The sequence below is a fragment of the Carcharhinus amblyrhynchos genome, chromosome 33 (genome assembly GCF_965287045.1).
Source record: "Carcharhinus amblyrhynchos chromosome 33, sCarAmb.v2.hapA, whole genome shotgun sequence".
In the NCBI taxonomy this organism is placed as follows: Eukaryota; Metazoa; Chordata; class Chondrichthyes; order Carcharhiniformes; family Carcharhinidae; genus Carcharhinus; species Carcharhinus amblyrhynchos.
The window spans coordinates 13,020,023-13,047,835 of NC_137356.1; the positions used below are offsets into that span (position 1 = coordinate 13,020,023).

The 27,813-nt window shown below is 44.9% G+C and overlaps 1 protein-coding gene across 1 annotated transcript; it reads left to right on the forward strand.

The window, feature by feature from the left end:
* The first annotated feature begins 1,022 nt into the window (after nt 1–1,022).
* On the forward strand, nt 1,023–27,268 carry LOC145360989 (epoxide hydrolase 4-like). The gene is made up of 7 exons (XM_080216504.1): nt 1,023–1,307; nt 5,239–5,324; nt 9,227–9,384; nt 12,028–12,156; nt 16,289–16,386; nt 16,941–17,089; nt 23,396–27,268. The coding sequence occupies exons 1-7, from the start codon at nt 1,065–1,067 to the stop codon at nt 23,616–23,618; spliced, it is 1,086 nt and encodes a 361-aa protein (XP_080072630.1). The 5' UTR covers nt 1,023–1,064; the 3' UTR covers nt 23,619–27,268.
* Nucleotides 27,269–27,813: the final 545 nt, after the last annotated feature.

Here is a 27,813-nt window from a genome sequence, read left to right on the forward strand (position 1 = left end):
GCCCCCCCGCTCCGCTTCCCCCTCTGCCCCCCCGCTCCGCTTCCCCCTCTGCCCCCCCGCTCCGTTTCCCCCTCTGCCCCCCCGCTCCGTTTCCCCCTCTGCCCCCCCTCCCCCCCGCTCCGTTTCCCCCTCTGCCCCCCCTCCCCCCCGCTCCGTTTCCCCCTCTGCCCCCCCTCCCCCCCGCTCCGTTTCCCCCTCTGCCCCCCCCCCGCTCCGCTCCGTTTCCCTCTCTGCCCCCCCCCCACCGTTTCCCTCTCTGCCCCCCCCCATCCTCTCTGCCCCCCCCCCACCCCACCCCTCTGCCCCCCCCACCCCACCCCTCTGCCCCCCCCACCCCACCCCTCTGCCCCCCCCCACCCCACCCCTCTGCCCCCCCCCACCCCACCCCTCCCCTCCCCTCTCTGCCCCCCCCACCCCACCCCTCCCCTCTCTGCCCCCCCCACCACCCCTCCCCCCCACCACCCCTCCCCCCTCTGCCCCCCCCCCAACCACCCCTCCCCCCTCTGCCCCCCCCCCCAACCACCCCTCCCCTCTCTGCCCCCCCCCAACCACCCCTCCCCTCTCTGCCCCCCCCCCAACCACCCCTCCCCTCTCTGCCCCCCCCCCCCAACCACCCCTCCCCTCTCTGCCCCCCCCCCCCCCCAACCACCCCTCCCCTCTCTGCCCCCCACCCCACCACCTCCCCCCACTCTCCCCCCTCCCGTCTCCCCCCACTCCCCCCCCCGGTCTCTCCCCCCCCCCCCCCCGGTCTCCCCCTCCCCCCCCCCCCGGTCTCCCCCTCCCCCCCCCCCCCCGGTCTCCCCCTCCCCCCCCCCCCGGTCTCCCCCTCCCCCCCCCCCCCCCCCCGGTCTCCCCCCACCCCTCCCGGTCTCCCCCCACCCCGGTCTCCCCCCACCCCTCCCGGTCTCCCCCCACCCCGGTCTCCCTATGATCGATAGCTCCGCCGGCCAATGGGAGCCTCCTGTCAGTTAGAGGCCAGCCCTAACTGGTGCTGGGGCAGTGGGCTGGTCGAGGCAAGTGGGCGGGTCGAGCGCGCGGCATCGACGCTCCAGCCGCAGCCCAAGATGGCGAAGCTGCGCTCCAGTTTGTTGCTGTTGCCCAGCCGCCTCGCCTTGGCCGCTGGCGCTGCCGCCTCCTGGGGCGTCGTCTGCGCGCTGACGGCGGTGTTCAGCGGTTTCTTCCTGCTGCGGATGGCTTGGGTGGTGGTGAAGAAGCGAGGCCGGGCCTTCGAGTGGCGCCCTCGGCCCAGCGCGCCCCCCTGCCTCAGTGACCCGTCGCTGGGGAGTCACTGTTTCGCTCGGCTGAAGGTACCGCGCGTGGCGGCGGCCGTTAGTTCCGCTCGAGCCTTTGAAAAATCAACGCTCTGCGCCTGCGCGGCGCGCACAGCGCCCGGAACTTGTAGTCCGTCCCTGAATGTTGCACATGCGCACTAAAAACCGCCTCCCCCTGCCGGTAGATTGGTGCCGTTTCAGCCCAACGTGTCCATGCTGCCCTTTTTTTAAAACCCATAAACTAATCCCAATTGCTCGCATTTGGCCCGTATCCCTCTATACCCATCGTACCCATGAAACTATCTGAATGTTTTTTAAAATATAAAATTGTACCCACTCTACTACTGCGTCTGGCAGCTTGCTCTAGACACTCACCACCCTTTGGGTGAACAAATTGCCCCTGTGGACCCTTTATTTCTCTCCTCTCACCTTAAAACCTATGCCTTCTAGTTTTAGACTCCCCTACCTTTGGGACAAGATGTTGACTATCTGGCTGATATGTGCCCTTCATTATTTTGTAGAACTCTATGAGATCACCCCTTCTTTGCTCCAGAGAAAAAGATCCCAGTCGATCCAGCCTCTCCTTATAGCTCAAACGATCAAATTCTGGTAGCATCCTTATAAATCTTTTCTGCACTCTTTCTATTTCAATAATATCCTTTGTATAAAATGGTGAACAGGATTGCACACAATATTCCAAGTGTGGCCTTATAACTTCAACAAGGCATTGCAACTCCTGTATTCAGTGCTCCAACCAATGAAACCAAGCATGCTGACTGTCTTCTTCACCACTCTGTCCACCTGTGACTAAATTTAACATCAGTCTATTGCGCTTGCTGTTTTTGCATATCTCTGTTCAAGTTTAAGTGTGGCAAGTAGATTTAATGCAATGAAGTTACTGTGAAAAATCCCCCTAGTCGCCACACTCTGGCGCCTGTTCGGGTACACTGAGGGTCGATTTAGCATGGCCAATGCAGCTTAAGCAGTATGCCTTTTGGACCGTGAGAGGAAACCGGAGTACCCGAATGGCACCCACGCAGACTAGGCGACTAGGGGGATTTTTCACAGTAACTTCATTGCACTAAACCTACTTACCCGAAGGACACCCCCACAGACACAGGTGACTCCGCATAGACAATGACCCAAGCCGCGAATCAAATCGAATCCGAGTCCCTGGTACAGAGGCATCTGTATTAACCGTTGTGCCACCAGTAGTATGTCCCTGAATATTACATATGCGCACTGGAGATTGCTGCTCTCTCCCGGCAGATTGGTGCCATTTCATGGTGGCTGATGTACCTATCTTATATTAAGCTGAACTGTATCTACACCCTAGCTATGACTCTAACACTATATTCAACACCCTGTCTTTATCTCCTATAAACCACATGTTTCGTCTGTATAGCATGTAGGAGACTACTTTTCACTCCATCCCAATACATGTGACAATACATTAAATCAAGGGGGGGGGATCTCATTGCAACTTACAGAATTCTGTAAATCCTGGTTGGAATAGACATGGAGAAGATACTTTCATTAGTAGGGGAGACTTGGATCCGAGGGCACAGCTTCAGAGTAAAGGCACAACCCTTTAGAAACGAAATGAGGAGGAGTTTCTTCAGCCAGATGGTGGTGAATCTGTGAAATTCATTGCCACAGAAGGCAGTTGAATGTATTTCAGACAGAGAGATAGGTTCTTGATTGGTAGGGGGATCAAAGGTTACAGGGAAGAAGCAGGAGAATGGGGTTGAGAAACATTTCAGCCATGATTGAATGATGGAGCACGTGCTTTGGGCCAAATTGACTAATCCCGCGCCTATATTTTATGGGGTTATTATCTCATCCATTATTGCTTGTACTAGCACTTACAAATTTAACACTTGCTACTGCTCTCTTCCCACAGCCCTATTTTTTCAACTATTAATTATATATCTAATTCTGTTTTGTTTTACAAATTTATTTGTGGAAATAAAACAACAGGATCAGGAGTAGGCCATTCAGCACTTTAGTCCACCATTTATTACGATCATGGCTGAACATCCAACTCAGTAATCTTTCCTCCTCCTCCCCCCGCCTCTCTCTCTCTCTCTCTTTCTCTCTCTTTCCCCACCACCCCCCCACATCCTCCCGAAGCTCAACACTCCCTGGGTGAAGAAATTTCTCCTCATTCAGTTTATTCTGTATCCTTAGTGAACCCTGGTTTTGCTGCCCCCACTCCACCACCATCACGTTGGGAATATCCTTTCTGCATCTACCCTGTCTAATCCTGTTAGAATTTTATAGGTTCTATGAGATTCCCAACTCTTCCATCACCCCACCACCACCCCAGTTCCATTCTTCTGAACCCCAGGAAATATAATCCTAACACTCTCAAACTCTCCCCCTCCCATCTATTGACCCTGTCTACACTTCCCGCTGCCTCAGAAAAGCAGCCAGCATAATCAAGGACCCCACGCACCTCTGGACGTTCTCTCTTCCACCTTCTTTCATCGGAAAAAAAGATACAAAAGTCTGAGGTCACAAACCAACTGTTTCAAGAAGAGCTTCTTCCCTACTGCCATCAGACTTTTGAACGAATCTACCTTGTACTAAGTTAATCTGTGTCTATGCCCTCGCTGTGATTGTAACATTACGTTCTGCATCCTCTCCTTTCCTCTATGAACGGAATATTTTGTTTGTATATCATGCAAGAAACAATACTTTTCACTGTATACCAATACATTTGACAACAATAAAATAAAACCAAAATGTCCTGCTACCCCAGCTAAAACTGGATGTGGGCAATGCTGACAAGACCAACCTTTGATCCCAATTCCTAATTACCTTGAGAAGGTGGTAGTGAGCCACCATTTTGAATCTCCACTGTCAGTGTAGTGTCAGCGTACCCACAGCGCTGTCAGCTACAGGATTTCTACAATGGCTATTGCTTTTCCACTACCTTTAGATTCAGCTTCATTTCTTCCAGGGAAGTCAAATTGGTGCAGCCGTGCTTCTCCATCAGCATGGTTTCAGGTTGTCATGTTACAGGTCTGGAAGTGAAATATGTCATTCCAAGTGAAATTACACCACCTTTAAGACCAACTATTGAACTTCTTAACAGCATTTTCCCAGACTTGCTTCCCTCTTCTGCAGAAGGTGTTTCTTGCAATCTATGTCCATATGCCAAGACCTGGAAAAAAAATCTATGAAAAAAATCAGAATGAACTTTTCAGGTCTATAACCCAAATGAATCAGCACTGGACCTTCTCTGTCACTTCAATATATTTCCTGTAGTTTGGAGCCTAATATTCTGCACAATACTGTAACTGAAATCTTAACAGAGTTTCATTTAGGCTCATCATTACCAATATTTTACTCTTCTTGAGATAAAACTTATGGCTTGAAAATGCCAGTGCAATTTTCTGGTCCCGCTGCAGCGAACGGAGATTTGTTCAAGCGCCAAATTGTCTGTCCTCGCTTGGAGCAATGGCGAGGTGTGACTGGCTGGAAAATTCCAACCTATAAGTTCGTGAGCCCTTTAAATGTTATTTCAGCGAGTTGGATAGAATGTGGAGTATGTAGCCACCGTCAACAATCCCACCAGGTCCTATCCCCATAACCCCATATATTTACCCTGCTAATTTCCCTGACACTAAGGAGCAATTTTGCATGACCAATCAGCCTAACCCCCACATCTTTGGAGTGTGGGAGGAAATTGGAGCACTCGAGGAGTGTGGAAGGAAACTCACGCAGAAAGGAGAAAATGTGCAGACTCCACACTGACAGTCACCTGAGGCTAGAATTGAATCTGGGTCCCTGGCACTGTGAGGCAGCAGTGCCACCAGGCTGTCCTTACTCTTCTTACCCATAGTTATGGATATTACCTCAAATTAAGTTGTCAGAGGTGGCAGCCTCTCTGTTGGTAAGCCATGGTGATGTAAGTGTAAGTTGTGTGAAAGTCACTGACTTTCTCTCTCCCTCTCTTTAGGAGTCGGGGCTGCGGTTTCATTATGTGGCAACTGGGGAGAAGAACAAACAGCTGATGTTGCTACTCCATGGCTTTCCTGAGTTTTGGTAAATACCATCCTTCATCGTTTTTACTTAACAATTTCTCCTGTCTGTGGTGGGTGTTGGACTTCAGCTGTGCTGAAGCCAGGTGCTAAGCTGGACTCTTATTTTGTTTCTGTGTGTCTTCAGTTATTGGCATCCTCATTAATGAAATGAACAAATTTGAATTGATGCTACTCCTTATTCTTGGGATGTGCTATGGAGTGTGTAAGCTTTTTGTTTTTATAGAACCATTGAATCTCCACAGTGCAGAAGGAGACCATTCAGCCCATCAAGTCTGCACTGACAACAATTTCATCCAGGCCTTATCCTCATAACGCTATGTATTTACCCTGCAAGTTCTTCTGACACCAAGGAGCAATTTAGTACAGCCAATCAACCTAACCTACGTATCTTTGAGTGTGGGAGGAAGCCGGAGCACCCGCAGGAAATCCATGCAGACATGGGGAGAACTTGCAGACTCCACACAGTCACCCAAGACTGCAGTTGAACCCAGGTCCCTGGCACTGTGAGATAGCAGTGCTACCACCGTGCTGCCCCTATTTTTGTGTTAGTGGGGAGTGTTGTTGTTTCATCCCTGCCCAATATTCCCCTTCTCCGCCCACTCTCAATAGTCGGGCGTTCGGGCCTTTGAGTCAGCAGGTGCAAGCCCCACGCCGGAGACTTGACACAATTTAGGCTGGTACTCTGGTATTGGGGGAGTACTGCATTCTCCAAGGTGGCCCCTTTCGGATCAGGCCTCATCTACCCTGTCAGGTGAAATATAACATTTCCTATGCAACTTTTATCAGAGGAGCAGGGTGCTCTGTCTGGGATCCTGGTCAATATTTGTTCCTCAGTCAACATCACAAAGTTTTCTTTATCGCATTGTTTGTGGAAACAAATTAGCTGCCTCATTTCCTGCACCAGTGTCTACACTTCAAAACTCCCTGCCTATAAGGTGCTTTGAGCTATCTTGAGATTGAAAGATTCTATATAAATGCAAGTCTTTCACCTGGCTCCCTTCCTGTGAATCCATTCACGCATTCATGCATATGTTGAGTTCCATTCTCGGTCATTCCACGGTCAGGGTTTGTTGCAAATCCGTAGATGACTACCCACCTGGATGGCTTTGGATTGTTCTTTAACAGTAGGATATGTCTGGAGATCCCTGGGTCTTGGCTTCAATTGATGAGAAGCCCAGCAAACTGGATGAACAAAGATATAGTGGTTTGAATGATGCATATGCTGGTATCACATTCAGTCATAACAAGTCTTGCTGAATGCGGCTGTTTGGTTGTAAGACTAGTTATACTATGATATATTGGAAGCTTGTGCATGGGGTGGGAAGTGGGGGGACTGGTTATACTATGATATATTGGAAGCTTGTGCACGGAGGAGGGGGTGGTACGTCAAATGTGATTCATATGGAGCTGTGCATGGCAACGTGGTGCTGGACCCCAATCTGCTGTTCCATTCAGTCTAAGCAACTAGCATTTGCTTTAAATGCTGTTGCAAATGTAGCAAACCCGCAGTTTAAGATGACAGATTCTGTAGTGTTACGAAATCTTCAACTAACCCCATATATACTGAACCAAGCAGGAACCAAAATTATTGGACGTGCATAGCAAAAAAAATCTGTATCTGAAATAGAAAAGCACATGAGGAAAGTATTGCGAGTTGTCTTGATTCAGAATTTCCATTTGAGATGCAAATGAAGATGTACAATGAAGGACTGATTCTGATATCACCCGTTTTAAACTACTAGCCAAAGTCAAGAAACTCCCCCGCCATTGTGTTTCAGTAGGAACATCGCCCAGTTACCCAAGTTAAATAGTTTCAGTGAAACGTTAACTCTGTTTCTCTCTTCGCAAATGTTGCCTGACCTGTTAGCAATGTTCATTTTGCTCACATACATAGACACGCAACAATCGCTAAGAAACAACAAAGTCTGCTCACAAACTATCCCCATTAACACCTATTGCAAAAACATAAAAGTATCGAGCAGTGAGATAGCAAATCAACTTTGCCATACCACAAATATTTACAGGAATAATCGCTCCTGACTATTGCATTGCTATGTTTTGATTCCAGTTTCCCAGCTTTGGGAGAATTTTTGCTTTTGTAAATGCTGAACTGTAGGCAAATGAGCACACCTTGGAGCGGCACTGGTGTTTAACCAGCTAAAATCATGCAGCGTATCAGCCCTGAAGCTGCGGGCATCTTTCCTTTGGGACAGTGGCATGTCGCCAGGTGGGAGGAATCCCAGCATCAGTGAAAGATCTACCCCTCGGTTAGTGGACAGGCTGGTTGATCAGTCATCAGCAGTGCCTTGGAATACCAGCTCATCTATAAATGGCCAATCTTCCCTCTGCTCTACGAGTAACCCAAAAGAGGTGATCTGCTTTGTTACAATTTTAATCTCCGATGCTGATGTAAGATGAGCCCGTTGAATACCTCTTGATTTCCGCTTCTGTTGGAATCCGAGAATGGGAAATCAGGGAAGGTATTTCATGGGTGTCCAAGCCAATCTTGGGCCTTTTACTCTAATGCCAATAATCAAAGTTAACTTTTTTGAGTCCAGTTTACATTTTGAAAGCTTACCCACTGCTTGACTCAGAAATAGGTTACAATCTTGAGAAAAACTGGATGCTGGAAACTTTGAAATAAAAACAGTAAACAGTTGCATTCACGAAGAGAGATGTAGACTTAATGTTTCAAGTTTAAAAAAAAATCATGGTCGAGTATTAACAAAAAGGACTTTGCCCTGAAATGTTATCTCTGTTTCTCTCTCCATAGAGCTGCCTAAGCTGCTGAGTGTTTCCAGCAGTTTCTGATTTTCTGTGGGTTAAATTAGTTGGAATTAAAAACGGAACTGTCCTGGTAAGCTGCAGCCCATTACATAGCATTTCCAACAGAGAAACAGCCTAACAGATCAATCACTGGTGCTTATGCTCCATAACAAACCTGTTCTGTATTTTCTCCCAATAACATTGAAAGTAAATGGAACCCTTAAGTACATCAAGTGCATTTTAAAATTGAGAAATCAATAGTTGTAAAACTTTTTCACTGTTTCTGAGTCAATCTGGGGACAAGGACAGTTCAAAGTCTGAACTCCAGCCTGTGCTGATTACCTAATTGGTTTGAGCTGAAGTACTCTCATTAAAGTTGACCTTTGAGCGGGTTACGATTGGGATAGAAGCAGCAGATTCTCTTGCTCCTGATTGCTGTCTAGTGACCCTTTCTAGGAATCTCTGAGTTTTGGAAATTGGGTGAAGCTGGAAACAAAATAGACTCTGATCACACTGCTCCACCCTGCCCACTCTGTCAAATAACTTGACAGTTGAACCTGTTGAGGCCCACTGGTGAATAACATCATCTTACCACCTTTTGCACCAGAGGATAAATGTTGGCCCTAAGTGTCTCTCAAGTGGACCCAAGGTCACTACATGGAATTGGAGCAGATGTGTTCTCTACGGTGCCCTGTCCAATATTTATCTCTGAAGCAACATCACAAAATCAGATCATCTGGTCATTGTTGTTTGTGTGAGAGCTTGCTGCACACAAGTTGGTTGCCGCATTTCCTACACTACAACAGTGACTACACTTCAAAAGTACTTAAATAGCCAGAAAGTATGTTGGGATACACTGATGTTGTGAGGTTCTTAGTTTCTTTGTTTTTAAGCAGCTACTTGTCCAGCTGCAAGGAGTTGCAAACTTCAGGACTGGTGTCTTTGGTGAAAGCAATGGCTAGCTTGTTTGCAGAGGTGTGGGACCTTCAGTTAGTTCTCTGCTGCATTTTTATATGTGACATTTTTATATATGCAGGTATGTTGTCACAGAACGCAGTAACTGCTCTGAGCTTGTCTGAAATGTGTCGCAGACCCTCTCCTCTTTCCTGTGATATCGAACGTTTTCTTGTGTCATAGGTACTCATGGCGTTACCAGCTGCGGGAATTCAAGAGTGAGTACCGAGTGGTGGCAGTAGACCTGCGTGGTTATGGAGATTCTGATGCACCCACTGGTCGAAGTGACTACAAGTTGGAGTGTTTGCTGACAGATGTCAAAGATATTATTGAAGCCCTAGGTACGCTGAGTTGTGACAGTGGTCTGACTCACTGAAGGTGTTGCAGCTGCGTCAGGTTGGCATTTTGCCTGAACATATCCATCATCGCAGCTTTCCCTGGTTTTATGTCAGACTTCTTATAAATGTTTGTAGTGGTCTTGTTTCTTGCAAAGGTGGGTTATAGGCACATGAGAGGCAATTCAACTGCTCAAACTTGTTCCACCGTTCAATTAGATCATGACTGATCTGTATCTCAACTCCACTTACTCCCCTTAACTCTTAACCCTTACTCCCCTTGCCTAACAAAGGAAATCTATCTAGTAATTCTTGACATTACTCCTGAACTAAAAGTTATAATGGCATTACCATCACTAAATCTCCACATCAACATTTTGGGGGTTATCATTGACCAGACTCAATTGAACAAGCCATATAAATACTGTGGCTACAAGAACAAGATCAGAGGCTGGGAATCCTGTGGTGAGTAACTTATCTCCTGACTCCCCCAATGCCTGCCCACCATCCCCAAGGCTCAACACTATCCAGCATAAAGCAACCCATTTGATTGGCACCCCTTCCATAAAATTCACTTGCTCCAACACCAATGCACAGTAGCAACAGACACACTGCAGAAACTCACCAAGGGTTCTTAGATAGCATCTTCTAAACGCACTACCATCTACAAGAAAACTGGGAACACTATCACCTGGAAATTACTTTCCAAGCCACTCACTATCCTGACTTGGAAATATATCACTGTTCCTTCATTGCCAATAAATCAAAATCCTGGAACTCCCTCTCTGTCAGCACTGTAGTTCAAGAAGGTAGCTCATCTCTGCCTTTCGAGTGCAGTGAGGAATGGGCAATAATTGCTGGTCTAGCCTGCGATATCCATATCCAGTGAATGAATAGATAAAGGTATATGCACCTTTGCTTGGACCCCTCCATCCCCAGCAGAAGAAATAGTTTCTCTTTATCCACCCTATCAAATCATTGAATCAGTTTAAACATCATAATTACAGTGTTTTTTAATCTTCTATATTCAAGGGACTGAATACATCCTTTACTTGATTATGTAGGCCCTTTAATCCCATTACCAATCTGGTGAATTTGCAGTGCACCTTTTCTCAGGCCAGCACAACCTTTGAGGCATGAGAGGCGTCCTGCATCAAGAGCAAGTTTAGTCTTCTGCAGATGAACGACATTGATGTGGAGTCATAGAGACAATTCTGGCTCTTCAGTGATCCTTCTATCCCACAATAAAATGGCTTAATTCTATAAGTTGTGACTTTTTAAGCTTATGGGTCTGCCCATGGAAAGACAGGATTGAGCAAACAGCTCTCATTGCAAAAGTGACACTATAGATTTGGAGATCTACAATCTCCGACACTGACGGCTTCTCATCTGATGGTTCAAGCCTGCAGCCAAAAGCACATTTATGCGTTAAATAATGGTTTTGCTCGAATAAGACTCAGTTCACAAAGCCTCACTTTAATACAATGTGCCATAATTAGTATAAGCAAGTATAGCACCTGACTTGGGAAATTCACCTTGGGAAATTCACTAGTAATATGTGCATCTCTAACACCCAGTTGTAACTAATTATTTATTATTATCACATGTAGGCTTACATTAACACTGCGATGAAGTTACTGTGAAAATTCCCTAGTCGCCACACTTTGGAGTCTGTTTGGGTACACAAAGGAGAATTTAGCATGGCCAGTGTACCTAACCAGCACATCAGATTGTGGGAGAAAACCCACGCAGACACGAGGAGAACGAGCAGACTCTGCACAGACAGTGACACAAGCTGGGAATTGAACCCGGGTCCCTGGTGCTCTGAGGCAGCAATGCTAATCACTGTGCCATCCCAAGACGGTATTGTACTAGACTCTCTATCCACGAATGGAATTTCAAGAGCTTCTCACAAGGGATGACATCCCCTCCTCCCCATTCCACCCAAACACCCTAATCTCCCATCACCTTTCCTAAGTGCATAACTAAAGGACGGGAGGCAATAGTCTTGTCACTGGATTTACAATCAGCAGTCCAGGGTAATCCTCTCAGAACCTAGGTTTGAATCCCTGTCATTGCAAAGGGTGAAAGTTGAACTTAATAAAATATCGGGAATTAAAAATCTAACGATAACCATGAAATGATTGTTGATTATTGTAAAAATACATCTGGTCCACAAATACCTTTAGGGACGGAAATCTGCCATCCTTAGCCAGTCTGTCCAGATCCACAGTAATGTGGTTGACTCTTAAATGCCCTCTGAAATGGCCTAGCAAGCTACTTAATTTAAGGGCAGTTTGGATGTGCAACAAATACTGGCCTTGCCACTGACACCCACCTCATGAATTTAAAAAAACCTGTACAATGGAACGATCATGCCAAGAGCTGGTCAGGGATGAATGATAGGAGCTTTGGCTGACATCCCCTTTCAATTCTGGGGTGCTGAGGCCACTCCTGTCCCCTTTATTTCATCCCTGGCTCGAATCAGGCAATGTTGAATCTTCAGTGACCGATCAGTTTTGTGTTTTAATCCTGTTGAGATGGTGCAAATCTGTGAATACAATGAGTGCAATGCTGGTTGGGCTGACACCTTGTCTGACAAATAGCCTCCCTGGCCAGTCTGATAGTGCTGTTTTTTGATGTTCTTAGGGTACCGCAGCTGTATTCTGGTGGGGCATGACTGGGGCGGCATCCTGGCTTGGAACCTGGCAATTCGCAATCCGGAGATGGTGGAGAGGTTGATCATCTTGAATGCGCCACATCCAAAAGCGTTCCAAGGTGAGCTGAAAGCTTCATCCATTTCCAGTAATGATGGGAGAAGACAGCATGATTGCACAGATGCACAGCCATTCTGTGGAATGACAGTGCCCAGAAGGAGACCATCTGGCCCATTTTTGCATGCGGAGAAGAAATCCATTTAATCCCAGCCCACTGCACTCCTCGTGAGCCCTGCAACATTTTTCCTTCCTGAATGTTACTACTGAATCAGCTTTCACCAGCCTTTTAGTCATTGTATTCCCAATCATACAACTCGCTACGTTTTTAAAAGAAAATTCCTTGCCACCTCTGGTTCATTTGCTGATAGGTATAAATCTGTCTCCATCTGTTAACAGCCCTTCTGCTATTAGCAATCATTTCTCCTTATTGACCCTAGTAGAAACCATTTATGATTTGAAATACCTTTCTCAATTCACTCCTCAGTGCTCTTCTCAAAGGTGAACAACCTCCGCTTCACCAGTCACTCCACACTGAAGTCCCTTGTTACTGGTCCTGTTCTTCTGCATCCTCTCCAAGACCTTAACTTAAAATGGTGTTCAGAATTGAACAGAGTGCTGCAGCTGGGGTCTTACCAGCATTTTATAAAAGCTCTCCATCACTTGGCCTTTGCACTCCTTTTGTCTGTTATTAAATTCAAGGACCCTGTATGCCAGTGATGGGTAACCTAGGCACATGAGTAGCCCTCCTACATCTCAGTGGGCCTCAAAATTGAAATCAGGCTTGTTCACTAACCATGACTCCACGAATAAGATTTTAAGGACATTTAATACACACCAAGTATTTAATTATGAGTTACAGAAAACGCTTGATCATTTATATATTAAGAGAACTGTCATCAACTTCAAATGGTAAAATCAGAAGAAATATTGACACTTGACACAGAGGGAGCGCATGGTTCTCACAGCCAATGTTGTCAGCAATCAGCGCGTGCCTCACTTCACTCGCCCTTGCTTTACATCTGAATCACTTCAGTCACACCGGCAGGAAAAAAAATGATGCAGACGGAGATAAGTGGAATGTGGCAACCCTATGCCTGGGCAACAGTCAAATAAATGTCCAGTGAGCCGCACTCAACACAGATGGGCAGGATGTGGCCCTTGAGCCGCAGCTGTATGCTGTTTTAACAGCCTTCTCAATTTACTGAGTCACCTTCAAATACTTGTGTCCATGCTCACCCAGATTTCTCTATTCCTCCGCCCCTCCCCCTTTAAATTGACATTGCTTCTCCGCATGCTTTCAACCAAAACCCATCACTGCACATTTCTCTGTGTTAAATTTCATCTGTTTGCTGATTTTATCAGTGTTCCTGTATTCCTCGATCTGTTTTGTATCATTTGCAGACTTTGAAATTATGCCTTGTATATCTAAGACCAGGTTATTACTATGAAAAAGAGCAATGGTCCTAATACAGACTCCATTATATGCATCCCTCCAATCTATTCCCTGCTTTCTGTCCCTTCAGCAAATTTTTTTTATACATAGAATCCTTACGGTGCTGGAGAATGCCAATTGGACCATTGAGTTTGCACTGACCCTCTGACAGAACATCCCAGCCAGGCCCACTCACCTCCCTATTTTCATATTGCCACGTATTTACCCTGCTAATCCCCCTAACCTACACATCAGGGGACACTAAGGGGTAATTTAGCATGACCAATCCACCAAACCTGCACATCCTTGGACATTTGGAGGAAACTGGAACATGGGGAGAACGTGCAAATTCCACATGATCAGTCACCCAAGGCTGGAATCGAATCTGGGTCCCTGGAGCTGTGAGGCAGCAGTGCTAATCTCTGTGCTACCATGCTGCCTTGTTATGGAAACTTCGTACCCTGAATGCCATTGACCCTTTCATCCCATGGATTTTAACTTTACCAACAGTACAGTACAGTGTCACAAATAAGCCATCCTAAAAATCAGAATTTTCTGAAAGCCAACATTTTTATAATATACCTTGCATCAATTTAGATCAAATAAAATGAAAAAAGACAAATCAATTCGACACTGCACTGGCGCAACATGGTGCCTGACTGACTATCCCCTTTACTGTTTGCACAGTGGTCTATTGCTGAGCATCAGTCAGCCCTTGATCCTGGCTTGATCTGACTTGCCTGACCGGAAATCTGGCAATACCTGAAATCTGACACAGTCCCAGTCTTGAGGTTGCTGGTCTTGAGACGCTGCCTGTATTTCATCACGTCTTTTGAAAGTTTGTGTGCAGAACATGTAGTGCACTACCCTCAACAATCCTCTCAATTATCAGATCTTTAAAGATTGTTTTGGAGTGGGGCTTAGAGTGAGAAGAGTGCTGGCTTCAATGGAAAGAGAGTCTTTATATTGTGGCTGACCTAAGCAAAAAAAAGTTAAAGTTTATTTATTAGTCACAAGCATGCTTACGTTAACACTAAACTTACTCTAAAAAGTAAGGAACAGAGCAGAGTTCTGCAGTCTTCTGGATGAATCTTTCATGTGAGTTTACGTCTGCTTCAGGATTTTAAGGATTTATTTATTAGTGTCACAAGTAGGGTTATATTAATACTGCAGTGAAGTTACTGTGAAAATCTTCCAGTCGCCACACTCCGGCGCCTGTTCGGGTACACTAGAGAGAATTTAGCATGGCCAGTGCGCCTAACCAGCAGGTCTTTTGTGCAGTGGGAGGAAAGGGGAGCACCCAGAGGAAACCCACGGCGACATGGGAGAAAATGCAAACTCCGCACAATGCTCCAAGCCAGGACTTGAACCCAGGTGATGTGAGGCAGCAGTGCTAACCACTGTGACACCGATGTTTATTTTGTTGCTGTTGGTGGGAACTCACCATATTTGCCACTTCAAAGAACAAAGAAAATTACAGCACAGGAACAGGCCCTTTGGCCCTCCAAGCCTGCACCGACCATGCTGCCCGACTGAACTAAAACCCTCTACCCTTCTGGGGACCATATCTCTCCATTCCCATCCTATTCATGTATTTGTCCAGACACCCCTTAAAACTCACTATTATATCTGCTTCCATTACCTCTCCTGGCAGCGAGTTCCAGGCACCCACCCCCGCCTTTGTGTAAAAAATTTGCCTTGTACATTTCCTTTAATCCTTGCCCCTTGCACCTTAAACCTATGCCCCCTAGTAATTGACTCTTCCACCCTGGGAGAAAGCTTCTGACTACCCACTCTGTCCATGCCCCTCATAATCTTGTAGACTTCCAGTTGCCCTCAACCTCTGAGGTTCCAGTGAGAACAAACCAAGTTTCTCCAATCTCTCCTCATTGCTAATGCCCTCAGTGAAAGGCAACATCCTGATAAATCTTTTCTGTACCCTCTCCAAAGCCTCCACATCCTTCTGGCAGTGTGATGACCAGAATTGAACACTATATTCAAAGTGCGGCCTAACTAAGGTCCTATAAAACTGCAACTCGCCAATTTTTAAACTTCCTTGGATACAGTGGGTGATTACGCCATGAAATGCGCTGGGACATATGAGATTGTGAAGGGAGCTTTCAGTGGGTATTAATTAATCATCTCACTGCTTTTGTGGGATCTTGTGCTGTGCAAAAGTGGCCACCCACAGCATCAACTAACATTTGTGAAGCACCTAGAGACATTTTCAGTGATCTGATAAAATGCCATAAGAGTGGGAATCTTGTTTAAATTTTGCTTTGCCAAACCGAAGCATGTTCTTTAATTCCCAACTGAAAGGTGTTTGCAACTTTACTTAACTATCTGTACAGCTTTGTAGAGCAGCTGATGTGAGCCTTAGTTTTAAAATTCTTCTCCCCCTTGTTATTGAATCCCTTCATGTCCTCGACCCGTCACTATTTCTGTAAGCTCCTTCAGACCTACAATCCTGTACTTCATTTTTAGTATCTTGCACAAGCCTGAGTTTCATCACATCACCACTGGTGGCCGTGGCTTCAAGCTACCTAGATCCTAAGCTCTGGAATTCTCTTCCTTAAGTAGTTCTTTCATAATTTAAGACAGGTCTTAAACCAATCTCTGACCATGTTTTTGGTCATTTGTTCTAATATCTCCTTATATGAATTAGTGTCAGATTTTGGTTAATAGTGCTCCCGTGAAGCATTTTGGGATGTTTTATTACATTAGAGGTGCTATATAAAATACGAGTTATTATTTATTTTAGATTACTTGAATCTATCCCAGCTGCTGAAGTCCAGCTATATATTCTTCTTCCAAGTGCCAAAGCTTCCTGAGCTTCTCTTTTGTATGGACGACTTCAAGGTAAACTGCTCACTTCCTCAGGTGAAAGCATTGTTGATTTGCTGGATGACAGGTTCCATGGACTTGGGTTGCCTTGTATAGTTCCTCACCAATGAGCACCTGGAGTATATGAGATGGGTCACTCTGTCATGGAGGTGGCTCGAGGCCATTCCTATCCTGTCACCAATTGACTTGACACTGCCTGAAATAGAGGAGACAGTTTCAATAGTAACCTTCAAAGGAAAGATTTGCTGGAGTACTGACTAAAGTTGGTTGGGAGGGCAGCAAGTTGGAAGAATCAGCATGATGGGCCAAATGGCCTTCTGTGCTGTACAGTTCTGCAGGTGTGCATTATCATGTGTTGTTGGATATCAGTCAGAAGCCTAGTGTAACCTCTCCTCGCAGTCCCTCCCCTGGCTACCCCAACTCAGACCACTTAACTGAGCCCAGGGCTACCTGCTGGTCTGGTCACCAACTGCACCCCAGTTAATTCTGTTGAATATGCTTCACCTTTCTCTGAATTAAAAAATAAAAACTAATGTTGCTAAAATCTATGTCCGCACCATACTTTCTAGGCTCTGAAGAGTGTGTACACAAGTAAACAGATGGGTATCCAGAATAAAAGCAGCAGGTTGACCGAGGAAGAGTTAGAAGCTTATGTTTACAACTTCTCTCGGCCCGGAGCATTGGTGGCCCCCCTCAACTACTACAGGAACGTATTCAGGTAGGGCATTTACCTGCTTACTCAAAACCTTAGCCTTTCCAAGATTCAATTTCAACCTTAATGCCATAATCTGATTTAAGCTGGCTTCTGAGACTCATGTTGTTGCAGTTTGAGGTCACTGTGTTTTTGTTATCTTTCTATTTGGTATATAGTGTATATAGGTCAATTTGTGTTCAATGTTCTTTATTTCCCCTTTTTATGCCATTTCGTCTGTCATGATTGTCATCTTTCCTCTCCTCACTATTGTCGTTGTCTTCCTCCTCCAAGTCCTCCTCCTCCTCTTCCTCCTCCATGTCCTCTTTCTCCTCCTTCTCCTCCTCCTCCTCCACGACATCCTCTTCCTCCATGTCCTCCTTCTCCTCCTCCACCACGTCCTTCTCCTCCTCCTCCTCCTCCTCCTCCTTCTTCTCCACCATGTCCTCTTTCTTCTGCTCCTCCATGTCCATTTTTCACTCCACTTTGTAATTCTTCCCCCCTTACCAGGGTGCTTAACTCTTCCTCTCCTGAACAATCCAACTTCCACCTAGCCTCCTATCCCTATATACCCTTACCTAACAGATCTTTTAATAATTAGAGTATAAGGCATTAGACTGAGAAATAAAGGCAGCCAAGGAAGATACAAGACCATTGGAGTGTAGCAAGTGATATGGATCAAAGATGGATAAAGAATTGAAAAGCAGATCAGCTGTGTTGTGATTGGATGGCACAACAGGCTTCTGGGCCGAATGGCACCTATCCCACTGAGTCCACCCTCCTAATGCAGCGTTCAGATGCATTTTAAATGCCCCTTGCAGCTTTGGAATAATCAGCCATTGGACGAAGTAAAAACAGAAAGTACTGGAGACACTCAGCCAACCAGGCCGAGTCTATGGACAGAGAAGGCGTGTACACATTTCAAGTTGAAAACCAGTGGAACTATAAGAAATTAAGAAACGTAACACTTTAAACGGAAACAGAGATACAGTGGATAGGGGAGTGACAGGAAAGAAAGAGGAATGCACGAAGGGTAAGATCTCTTACAGAGAATGAAGTGTTCATCATCCTTTTCAGTAGAGAGGTTCCCTGTGATAACTTTTAAATGTGCTTTTCAGTTGTGTAATTTGCTATGCTCAGTATGGGAGTAGATATTCTGTTTAATTGCTAATTCAGGTGGATTTTAATGATGGATTGCCATTAAGGACAATGGCTCATGACAACACAGAGACGCTCGCTCCCTCAATTCCTCCATGTGGCTCTCACCCACATTCCTCAGATTATTTCCTGTTGGCTTCAGGTACAGAATATGGCAGCGGTGTGATTTTATTTTCACTCTCATTCTAACAAAGGCATCCCCAATTGAGTTCTACCTGCGAGACGTTTTTGCGAAACTCAAATTTTCCTCCTCTGAATGGTTACCTCACTCCGCTGGATCCGCTGTCTTTTGTTTTGCACAAGTAGAAGGGTTGGGAAGTTGAAGTGATGAGTGCCATGTGTTAGAATCATAGACCTTTACAGCACAGAAGGAGGCCATTTAGCTCATTGTGTTTGGCTATTTTAAAGTTATTCAATTAGTCCCATTCCCATGTTCTTCCCTGCAGATCTAATTTTTTTTCCTTTTCTAGTATTCATTCAATTTCTTTTGAAATGGAACCTGCTTCCGGTGCATTCTAGGTCATAGCAACACGCTGCATAAAAAAAATTCCCATATCTTCCTCCCGTTCACTTGCTAATTATGTTGAATCTGTGTCGTCACAGTATATCACAGTAGTTGTGGTGATGTACCCTGACAGGGTTTCTCTCTGTTTATACTGTTAAAACTCTTCACATTTTTAAATGACTCCCAAAATTGGCTGCCACATTTCTTGCATTATACCAGCAATTACACCTCAAAATATCTCATTGGCTGTAAAGCACTTTGGGACATTCTGAGGTCATGAGAGTTGCTATATGAACATAAGAACATAAGAAATAGGAGCAGGAGTTGGCCACCTAGCCCTTCAAGCCTGCCCCGCCAGTCAATAAGATCATAGCTGATCTGAAGTGGATCAGTTCCACTTTCCCGCTTAATTCCCTTGTCTGTCAAAAACCTACCTACCTGTGACTTAAATATATTTAGCAAGGTAGCCTCCACCACTTCAACGGGCAGAGAATTCCAGAGATTCACCACCCTTTGAGTGAAGAAGTTCCTCCTCAACTCCGTACTAAATGCCCCCCCCCCCCCCCATCTTGAGGCTATGCCTTCTAGTCCTGCTATCCTTTCTAAGCGGGAAGAATCTCTATCCATCCCTTTCATTATCTTATACGTCTCTATAAGATCCCCCCTCATCCTTCTAAACTCCAACGAGTACAGACCCAGTCTATTTAGTCTCTCTTCATTGTCCAACCCCCTCATCTCCGGTATCAGCCTAGTGAACCTCCTCTGCACTCCCTCCAAGGCCAAAATATCCTTGTGCAAGTGCGGTGACCAAAATTGCGCACAGTACTCCAGCTGTGGCCTCACCAGTGCCCTGTACAGTTGCAGCAAGACCTCCCTGCTTTTATATTCTATCCCCCTTGCTATAAAGGCCAGCATTCCATTCACCTTCTTGATCACCTGCAGACTGGGTTTTAGCGACTCATGCACAAGGACCCCCAGGTCCCTCTGCACTGTAGCATGCTGCAGCTTTTCGCCCTTTAAATAGTAATCCCTCCTCCTATTATTTCTGCCAAAGTGGATAACCTCACACTTGCAAACATTGTACTCCATCTGCCAGGTCCTCGCCCACTCGCTCAGCCTATCCAGATCCCTCTGCAGACTCTCCACACCCTCCACACAATTTGCTTTTCCACTCATCTTTGTGTCATCAGCAAATTTCGTTACCCTACACTCAGCCCCCTCCTCCAGATCATCTATATAAATGGTAAATAGCTGAGGCCCCACACCGATCCCTGCAGCACTCCACTAGTCACCCACTGCCAATCAGAATAGCACCCATTGATACCAACTCTCTGCCTCCTATTAGACAGCCAATCCTCTATCCACGCTAACACCTTACCTCCAACTCCATGCACCCTAACCTTCTGCAGCAACCTTTTGTGAGGCGCCTTATCAAACGCCTTTTGAAAATCGAGAAACACCACATCCACCGGTTCCCCTCTGTCTACCGCACTAGTGACATCCTCATAGAAATCCAATAAATTTGTCAAACACAACTTCCTCTTAACGAATCCGTGCTGCATCTGCTCTATCAAACCATTCCTTTCCAGGTGCCTCGCTATTTCTTCTTTGATGACGGATTCAAGCATTTTTCCAACTACAGACGTTAAACTAACGGGCCTATAATTCCATATGAATGTGGGCCAGCATGCAAGATAGAATTCATAAACTAGCTCAATAACAGCCTTTACACAACAAAATAATTGGATAAATGTAGAGAATTTTACCATTGTGAGGGAAATCAAAACTAGGCCATAAATGTGAGATAATTGCTAATAAGTTGAATCAGGAATTCAGGAGGAACTTCTTTGCCCAGAGACTGGTGAGAATGCAGAACACACTACCAGGGGGATTAGTTGAGATGAGTGACATTTAAGGGGAAACTGGATAAACATATGAGGGAGAAACTGAGTATGTTGATTGAGTGAGAGAAGGCTCATGATGGACATAGACCACTCTTAGGATCATGAAACCCTTACAGTGAGAAAGAAAGCCATTCAGCGCATCGAGACTGCACCAACTCATACCCAGGCTTATCCTGTAACCCCATGTATTTATCCCACTAATCCCCCATGCTACATATTTTGGGACTTCAAGGGACAGTTTAGCATGGCCAATCCACCTAACCTGCACACCTTTGGACTGTGGAAAGAAACCAGAGCACCCGAAGGAAACCCACGCAAACGCAGGGAGAACATGCAAATACCATACAGTTACCCAAACCGGAATTGAACCCAGGTCCCCAGCACTGTGCAGCAACAATGCTAACCACTGTGCCATCCAACCTAGAGGACCGGCCTTGTTTTCTGTGCTGTAAAATTCTATGGAAGCCCTTTATGCTTTTTATCCAACTGGATTTTGAAATTACACTGGTGACAGAATCTTTTTCTACCACTAGAGGCTCTCGGTGAACTTCGAATCCTGGGTCTGTACGGCAGCAGTTCAAAGACCTGACTTTGCACTTAAACTGGAGAAATCCAGATATTTTACTCCTGCCATCAGCCTTTGCAACCTATTTGGCCGAATGTTCCTCCAGTTACTGAAGTGTCCTGGAGCACAGTTACACTCTTCAAGTTTGGGCATATGTTTTGACCTACAGTGGCAGATATAAGCTAGATATGTCACCCATGTGTGTCAGATGCTCTCTGGTTTTCATTCCTCATGTAGGAATGTCCACAATTTCCAGCTATTTACTGGATTGTGAGGCAGTATAGGGCAGGGGGATGAAAGTCATAGCCAGTCTTATCCTGCTTATGCTTACAGTGGGAAACACTCAGTCAACAATCAGGGGCATGGCTTTTTAATGTAGCTTGCCAAGACAGGAGTGCTGAGAGTTGATTGTAGTATATCAGCTGCTTACATATGGCTTAATAACTTACTAGATGGTGCATTAAACTGCTGCGACTAGGGACAGAAGGCAAAACTCGGTTATTTAGCATGTGTGACCCTGGTGGTTTCAAATAGCTATAAAGGGGTCATGACCTCTCTGTTCAGGTCAAGGTGCTGAATCTTCAGTGTGATGGGTGCACAGATAGAAAAGCACCAGGCTTCAGAGGGCAGGTGACTATAATGAGAATCAGAAATGGAGGAAGTGCAAACTCTGTAGCAGGCATGGAAGCTCCCTTTCCAATCTTAAGTCTCCCCTCTCCTCCCTTTTGTTTAGCTCCCGTCACAACCTCAGATGCCCCAGCACGTTTCATGGTATAATCACCCATTGTATTGAAGGAAGTGCAACAAGCAAGCATGGCGAGCTCCCACCAACAGCAACAAAATAAACATTGGCGGCACAGTGGTTAGCACTGCTGCCTCACAGCGCTAGGGACCTGGGTTCCATTCCTGGCTTGGGTTTGGATCCTGCACATTCTCCGTGGGTTTCCTCCGGGTGCACTGGTTTCTTCCCACAATCCCAAGATGTGCAAGTTAGGTGAGTTGGCCATACTAAATTTTCCCTCAGTGTACCCAAACAGGTGCCGGATTCTGGCAACTAGGGAATTTTCACAGTAACTTCATTGCTGTGTTAATGTAAGCCTACTTGTGACACTAATAAATAAACTTTACTTTTTAAAAAAAAGGCCCTAAGACATAGGAGCAGAATTAGGTCCTTCGGCCCATCAAGTCTGTCCTGCCATTCAGTCATGGCTGATATTTTTCTCATCCTCGTTCTGCCTTTTCCCCATAACCCTGATCCCTTCATTAATCAAGAACCTATCTATCTCTATCTTAAAGATACTCAATGACCTGGCCTCCACAGCCTTCTATGGCAAAGAGTTCCACAGATTCATCACTCTCTGGCTGAAGAAATTCTTTCTTATTTCTGTTTTAGATGCTGGATAAATGCTGGACAAACTCAGCTGGTTTGGCAGAGTCTGTGGAGAAAGAAACAGAATTAATTCTGTCTCTCTGTTCACAGGTGTGGCCAGACCTGCTGAGTTTATCCAGCACATTCTGTTTTTGTTTCAGATTTCCAGCATCTGCAGTATTTTGCTTTTATTGACATTCATTTTAATTGTGTTGGTTGAGGGATAAATGTTGGTCACTTGAGAAAGAAAGATTGTCTCGGTTTAATCAGTTATATGGGTAGGATGGAAGGCAGGGAATAAGTTAATAGCTAGAATAAAGGAATTGCCTGCCTTAGGAAAGGATTACATAGTGTCTAACTATTTTGAATGGTCACAACTGGTGGTCACTGCTTTCACTTCAATATACATCTTTAATAAATACCTTTCAATGGAAAATAATTGTTACTTCATTACTTCAAAGGCAAACAAGAAAATTATTTTTAAAAAGCTTTTGCCTGCACTATGGTATAACTGTATTTATCCTATTGCATGTCAGTCTCTTGACTCACTCTACCTTTCCTCCTTTAAGGCATTTTTTAAAGCTTAACTCTTTCACTGGGTTTTTGATCACCTGTCCTCGTATCTTATGTGCCTTGGTGTCAAATATTTCTTCGTAACATTTCTGTGAAGCGCTTTGGGATAGTTAACTACATTAAAGGCACTATATAAATACTGGATTTTGCCGCCTTGTGAAGAATGAACTCACTGCCCTCTGACCTGGGAGTGAGAAACGGATCTACCAGCTGAGCCAGGTTGGCCCTCACTGACTGTATCTGCTTACTTCTGTTGCAGCAACCCCCCGGCAATGTGCCATAATGTGACCGCACCCACCCTGGTGATCTGGGGAGACAAGGACGGAGCTCTGGAGGTTGGCATGACCGCCTACATGGAGCAGTACATACAGAACATGTTCCGGTTGAAGGTGGTGCCAGGGGCTAGTCACTGGGTCCAACAGGACCAACCTGATGTAGTCAACAAACTCATCTGGACATTCTTGAAAGAAAGCAACAAGTAGACTCCTGAATCTACACATTGCATGGTGCATCTTTACATGTGTGTGAAATATAATTTATATACAATCTCATTATAAGGAACAATAACTATCCACAAATTTATAACTACAAATTTTTATAATGTCATAATTGAATGTTAATAAATGCAGCAAATGCTGAAGTTTATAATAGCACATTGGCTATCTGCCCCTTTAGGTGACAGAGCAAGTGCTTGTTCATTATATTCTCCCTGCCACCACTTCTCCGCTTGTGCAGAGTGCTGTCAAATGATTGAGCGAAAGGGAGGATAGAAACTGCAAACCCTGGGAGGCGTACAGCACCAGAAGAGGAACTGATTAGAAGTTATAGGTGAACACTTCACAAGGATTAGTGGCCTGCTATTCCCTCTCGCTAACGGACTGTCAGTTATCACAAGCTCTTTTTCCGGCGTTGTTGGTTTGGTGTTGTTTGTGGTTTGTAGGATTAAAAAAACCATATAGAACGGTTCTGTCCACCCCAACTCATGTGTTTTCTGCACCTTGCCTGGATAACGTGATAGCCAGTACCTATGAGCATGGGGAGCTGGGTGGCCACTGCTTTCCTCATTCTGTGGCAGGGGAATAAACAGAAGTGGTACTAAACATGAGACGATCACTGAAAGATGAAGACAGCTGATAGTGAGAGTTGCAAGTGTGATTTCTTAAGTGTTGGTTACTTTAAATGTGATTTAATGTGCATCTTTAGCTGCTTTCTTACTTTGTGATTGTAATTTTAATGTAAAAGTTTTGTGCGTTTCAGGTAGCTGTGATTTCAAGCAGTGATTTCAGGAAGGAAATCCTGGAGGTGGCTTATATTTTTCAAAGTTCAGAGGATGCAAAGGATGTTTGATTCATATCCATACTAGCAGATGTTGCATGTTGATTTGAATTCAGTGGCTTAAAACATTAGATTCAGAGATTTGTGCTGTTGGTAGGCAAAGTTAGGGGGAAAATGCATTTATATAGCACCTTTAAAGCTCATGTTGATCTAAAGCATTTTACAGCCAGTAAGTGTAGTTAATGTTGTAATGTAGGACTGTAGCAGCTAATTAATACACTGCAAGTTCCTACAAACAATAATGAGAATGATCAGTCATTTGCTTTGGCAATGTTGATTGAGAGGTAAATATTTGTCTAGACACTAGGGGTAACTTTTTGCTCTTCTTTGAAAAGTCCTATGGGATCACTTGCATCCACGTGAGATGGCCAACTGGGGGACTCAGGTGAATGTCTCATCCAAAGAAATGTCACCTCCAGTAGTACAGCACTCTCTGTGCAGCACTTGAGCATCAGCCTAGGTAATAGATTCAAATGTCAAGGATGGGACTTGAATCCAGGACCTTCTGACTCTAAAATGAACAACAGGTTGAATGGAGAGAGTGTGGGAAGGAGTTATAGTCTTGTAACCCTGTCTCCAAACTACATAGAATCACCTGTAACTTCTCAAACAACAATTTTCCACTCTTCTTTCTTCTGTGAGGGAGAATTGCAAGTGACATTCATGCCACTCGAGTGCCAGGCAACGGCCTTCAGCAAAAAAAGGATCTAACCATCTCCCCTTGACATTTGCAACATTTATCATTGCTAAATCCCCAAGTGTCATATCTGGGAGTCACCACTGAGCAGAACTTAACTAGACCAGCCGTATAAATACTGTAGATTCAAGAATAAGTCAGATGTTGAGAATTCTGCAGGAGATGTTTCATCTCGTGACTGCCCAAATGTGTTCACTTTCGGCAACACATAAGTCAGGAGTGTGATGGAATGCTGTCTATTTGCCTGGATGAATGGAGCTCCAACAGCACTCAAGAAGCTCTTCAGCAGCCAGGACAAAGCAGCCCACTTGATTGGCACCCCATCTACCACCTTAAACATTAACTCTCTCCACCACTAACACACAGTGGTAGTAGTGTGTATTGTATAAAAGACACATTGCAGCATCTCACCAGGGCTCCTTCGACAACACCTTTCAAATCTTTGACCTATGTAATCTAGAAGCACAAGGGCAGCAGGCACATGGGGACACCACAACCTGCTAGTTTCCCTCCGAGTGATCCACTATGCTGATTGCAGATACATCACCTTCACTTTATTAGCATTGGTTAGAATCCTGGAACTTGTGTTGTAATAACACAGTAGGTGTACCTACACCAAGATGGAATGGACCGTTTTAAGGTAGCTCACCACAACCTTCTTGAGGGCAATTAAAGATGGGTGATGAATGCTGGCCTTGTCAGCAATGCTCAGAACTCAAAAACGAGTCACCACGTAAGTGATGTGAGTCACTACATAATATTTCGAAATGCTTATTAGCTGAGTTTTTAAAAATAATGGGGTGATGATGAGCTTTGGTTATTGAGGATTGGAGTGACGGTTCTTTGGGAGACAGAGATAATAAGCAAATGGTAATGATTTGAAATAGCAGCTAATACTAGAGTGTAGTTTGTGGGCACTACATGTGTCTGGCCATTTAACATCCAGTGATTTCATCCCTGCTGTCCATTGCTGGATATGATCAGTAATTAACACACAACTCTCTCAATCTTTAGTTAAAGTTGAGCTGCATGATATTAACATTTACTTTTACATCTATTTTATCTTTGTGGAGAAGAGTCATTGTGTCATAAAGGCCTGGAAGGAGGCAATTTGATCTATCGAGTTGATGCTGACTTGCTAGATCATTCCCCCTGCTCTATCCCTATAGCCATACAAATTTATTTACCTCAAATGCCCATCCAATTTTGAATTCATTGATCCTCTCCACTTCCACCACCCTCATTGGCAGCCGGTTCCAGGGTACCGCTGTATGCCTTGGTCTTATTGTAATCTTATTGTGACCATAGCTATTTGGATACCCCCGATCTTGAGGCTGTCCTGTGAGTTGTCCATGCTATTCAGCAGCCTGTGCTGAGAGAGAAACAGATTGGCAACTGGTGCCCTCTCATGGTCACACATGTGCTGAACTTGCTGTTTGAAAAGTTTTGTCTTCCTTTTAACTCTTTCTTGTTCCTTCTCTCCTTTCTCCCTTTTGCTCTGTCCCTGCCTCTACCTTCCAAACCCCTTGCTGAGCTGGCATTGGGACTTCGTTGTTCAAAGTAGTCAAAAAGGAATCATCTTCTGGAGCCCGTTGACTGAATCTGTGCAATAGATGGGTGTCTGTAGGGATGGATCTACCAGCTCGATGCGCCAAAGACTTTGAGGATAATTTCAGTACTGAACATTGTTTGATTATTTAATTATCATAGATGTTAAAATACAGGCATAAGATGATGGGACCTATAAAATTAATAATTTGTTCACATTGGGGAATGTGCAATTTAATGACATAAATGCTAATGTGTGTAACATTTTACGGCAAATCTTCAAATTAAAACTTCTGAAACTATCTTGGGGATTTGCTCCCTTTCTATGAGTGGTGAACACCTCAAAATTCAGGGGCATTTTTCTGAGACCACCCCCTGCACACTGCCCCCTCTCCATTACCAGTGATGGGAACTTGCAAGCACCTAGCGGGAAGGTTAATTCTGAATAAGTACCATTTGATAGAACTGTCAACCTCACGTTCAATTACTTTGCTGATGATTGAGAGCAGACTGATGGGGCGGTAATTGATCAGGTTGGCTTTGTCTCACTTTCTTTGTACAGGATAAACCATCGGGGAATGTGCAATTTACTAACCTAAAGATTAATTTTGTATCTAATGTATGTAGAATTTTATGTCAAATCTTCTTATTAAACTTCTGAAAACTGACTTGGGGATCTCCCCTCAGATGCCAGTGTTGCAACTGTACTGGGATAACTTGGCTAGGTGCGTGGCTGGTTCTGGAGCACAAATCTTCAATACAGTCATCTCAGCTCCAGGTCATCTCTGCAGGAATCCCTCAGGGTAGTGTCCTAGACACAACAATCTTCAGCTGCTTCTTCAATGACTTTCCATCCATCTTAAAGTCAGAAGCGGAGATGTTCACCGATGATTGCACAATGTTGAACACCATTCGTGACTTCTGAGATACTAAAGCAGTCCATGTTCAAATGAATCAAGATCTGAACAATATCCAGGTTTGGGCTGACAAATGGCAATATTTGTGCCACACAAATACCTGGCAATGACCATCACCAATAAGAGACATTCTAAGCTCTGCACCGTGACATTCAATGGTGTAACCATCACTGAATCCCC

Bases quoted from the DNA above. Each gene is read 5' to 3' on its own strand.
- LOC145360989 (XM_080216504.1), top strand. From the start codon at position 1,065: ATGGCGAAGCTGCGCTCCAGTTTGTTGCTGTTGCCCAGCCGCCTCGCC. The intron at 1,308-5,238 runs GTACCGCGCGTG...CCCTCTCTTTAG, and splicing joins ACTGTTTCGCTCGGCTGAAG to GAGTCGGGGCTGCGGTTTCA. The intron at 9,385-12,027 runs GTACGCTGAGTT...TGATGTTCTTAG, and splicing joins AGATATTATTGAAGCCCTAG to GGTACCGCAGCTGTATTCTG.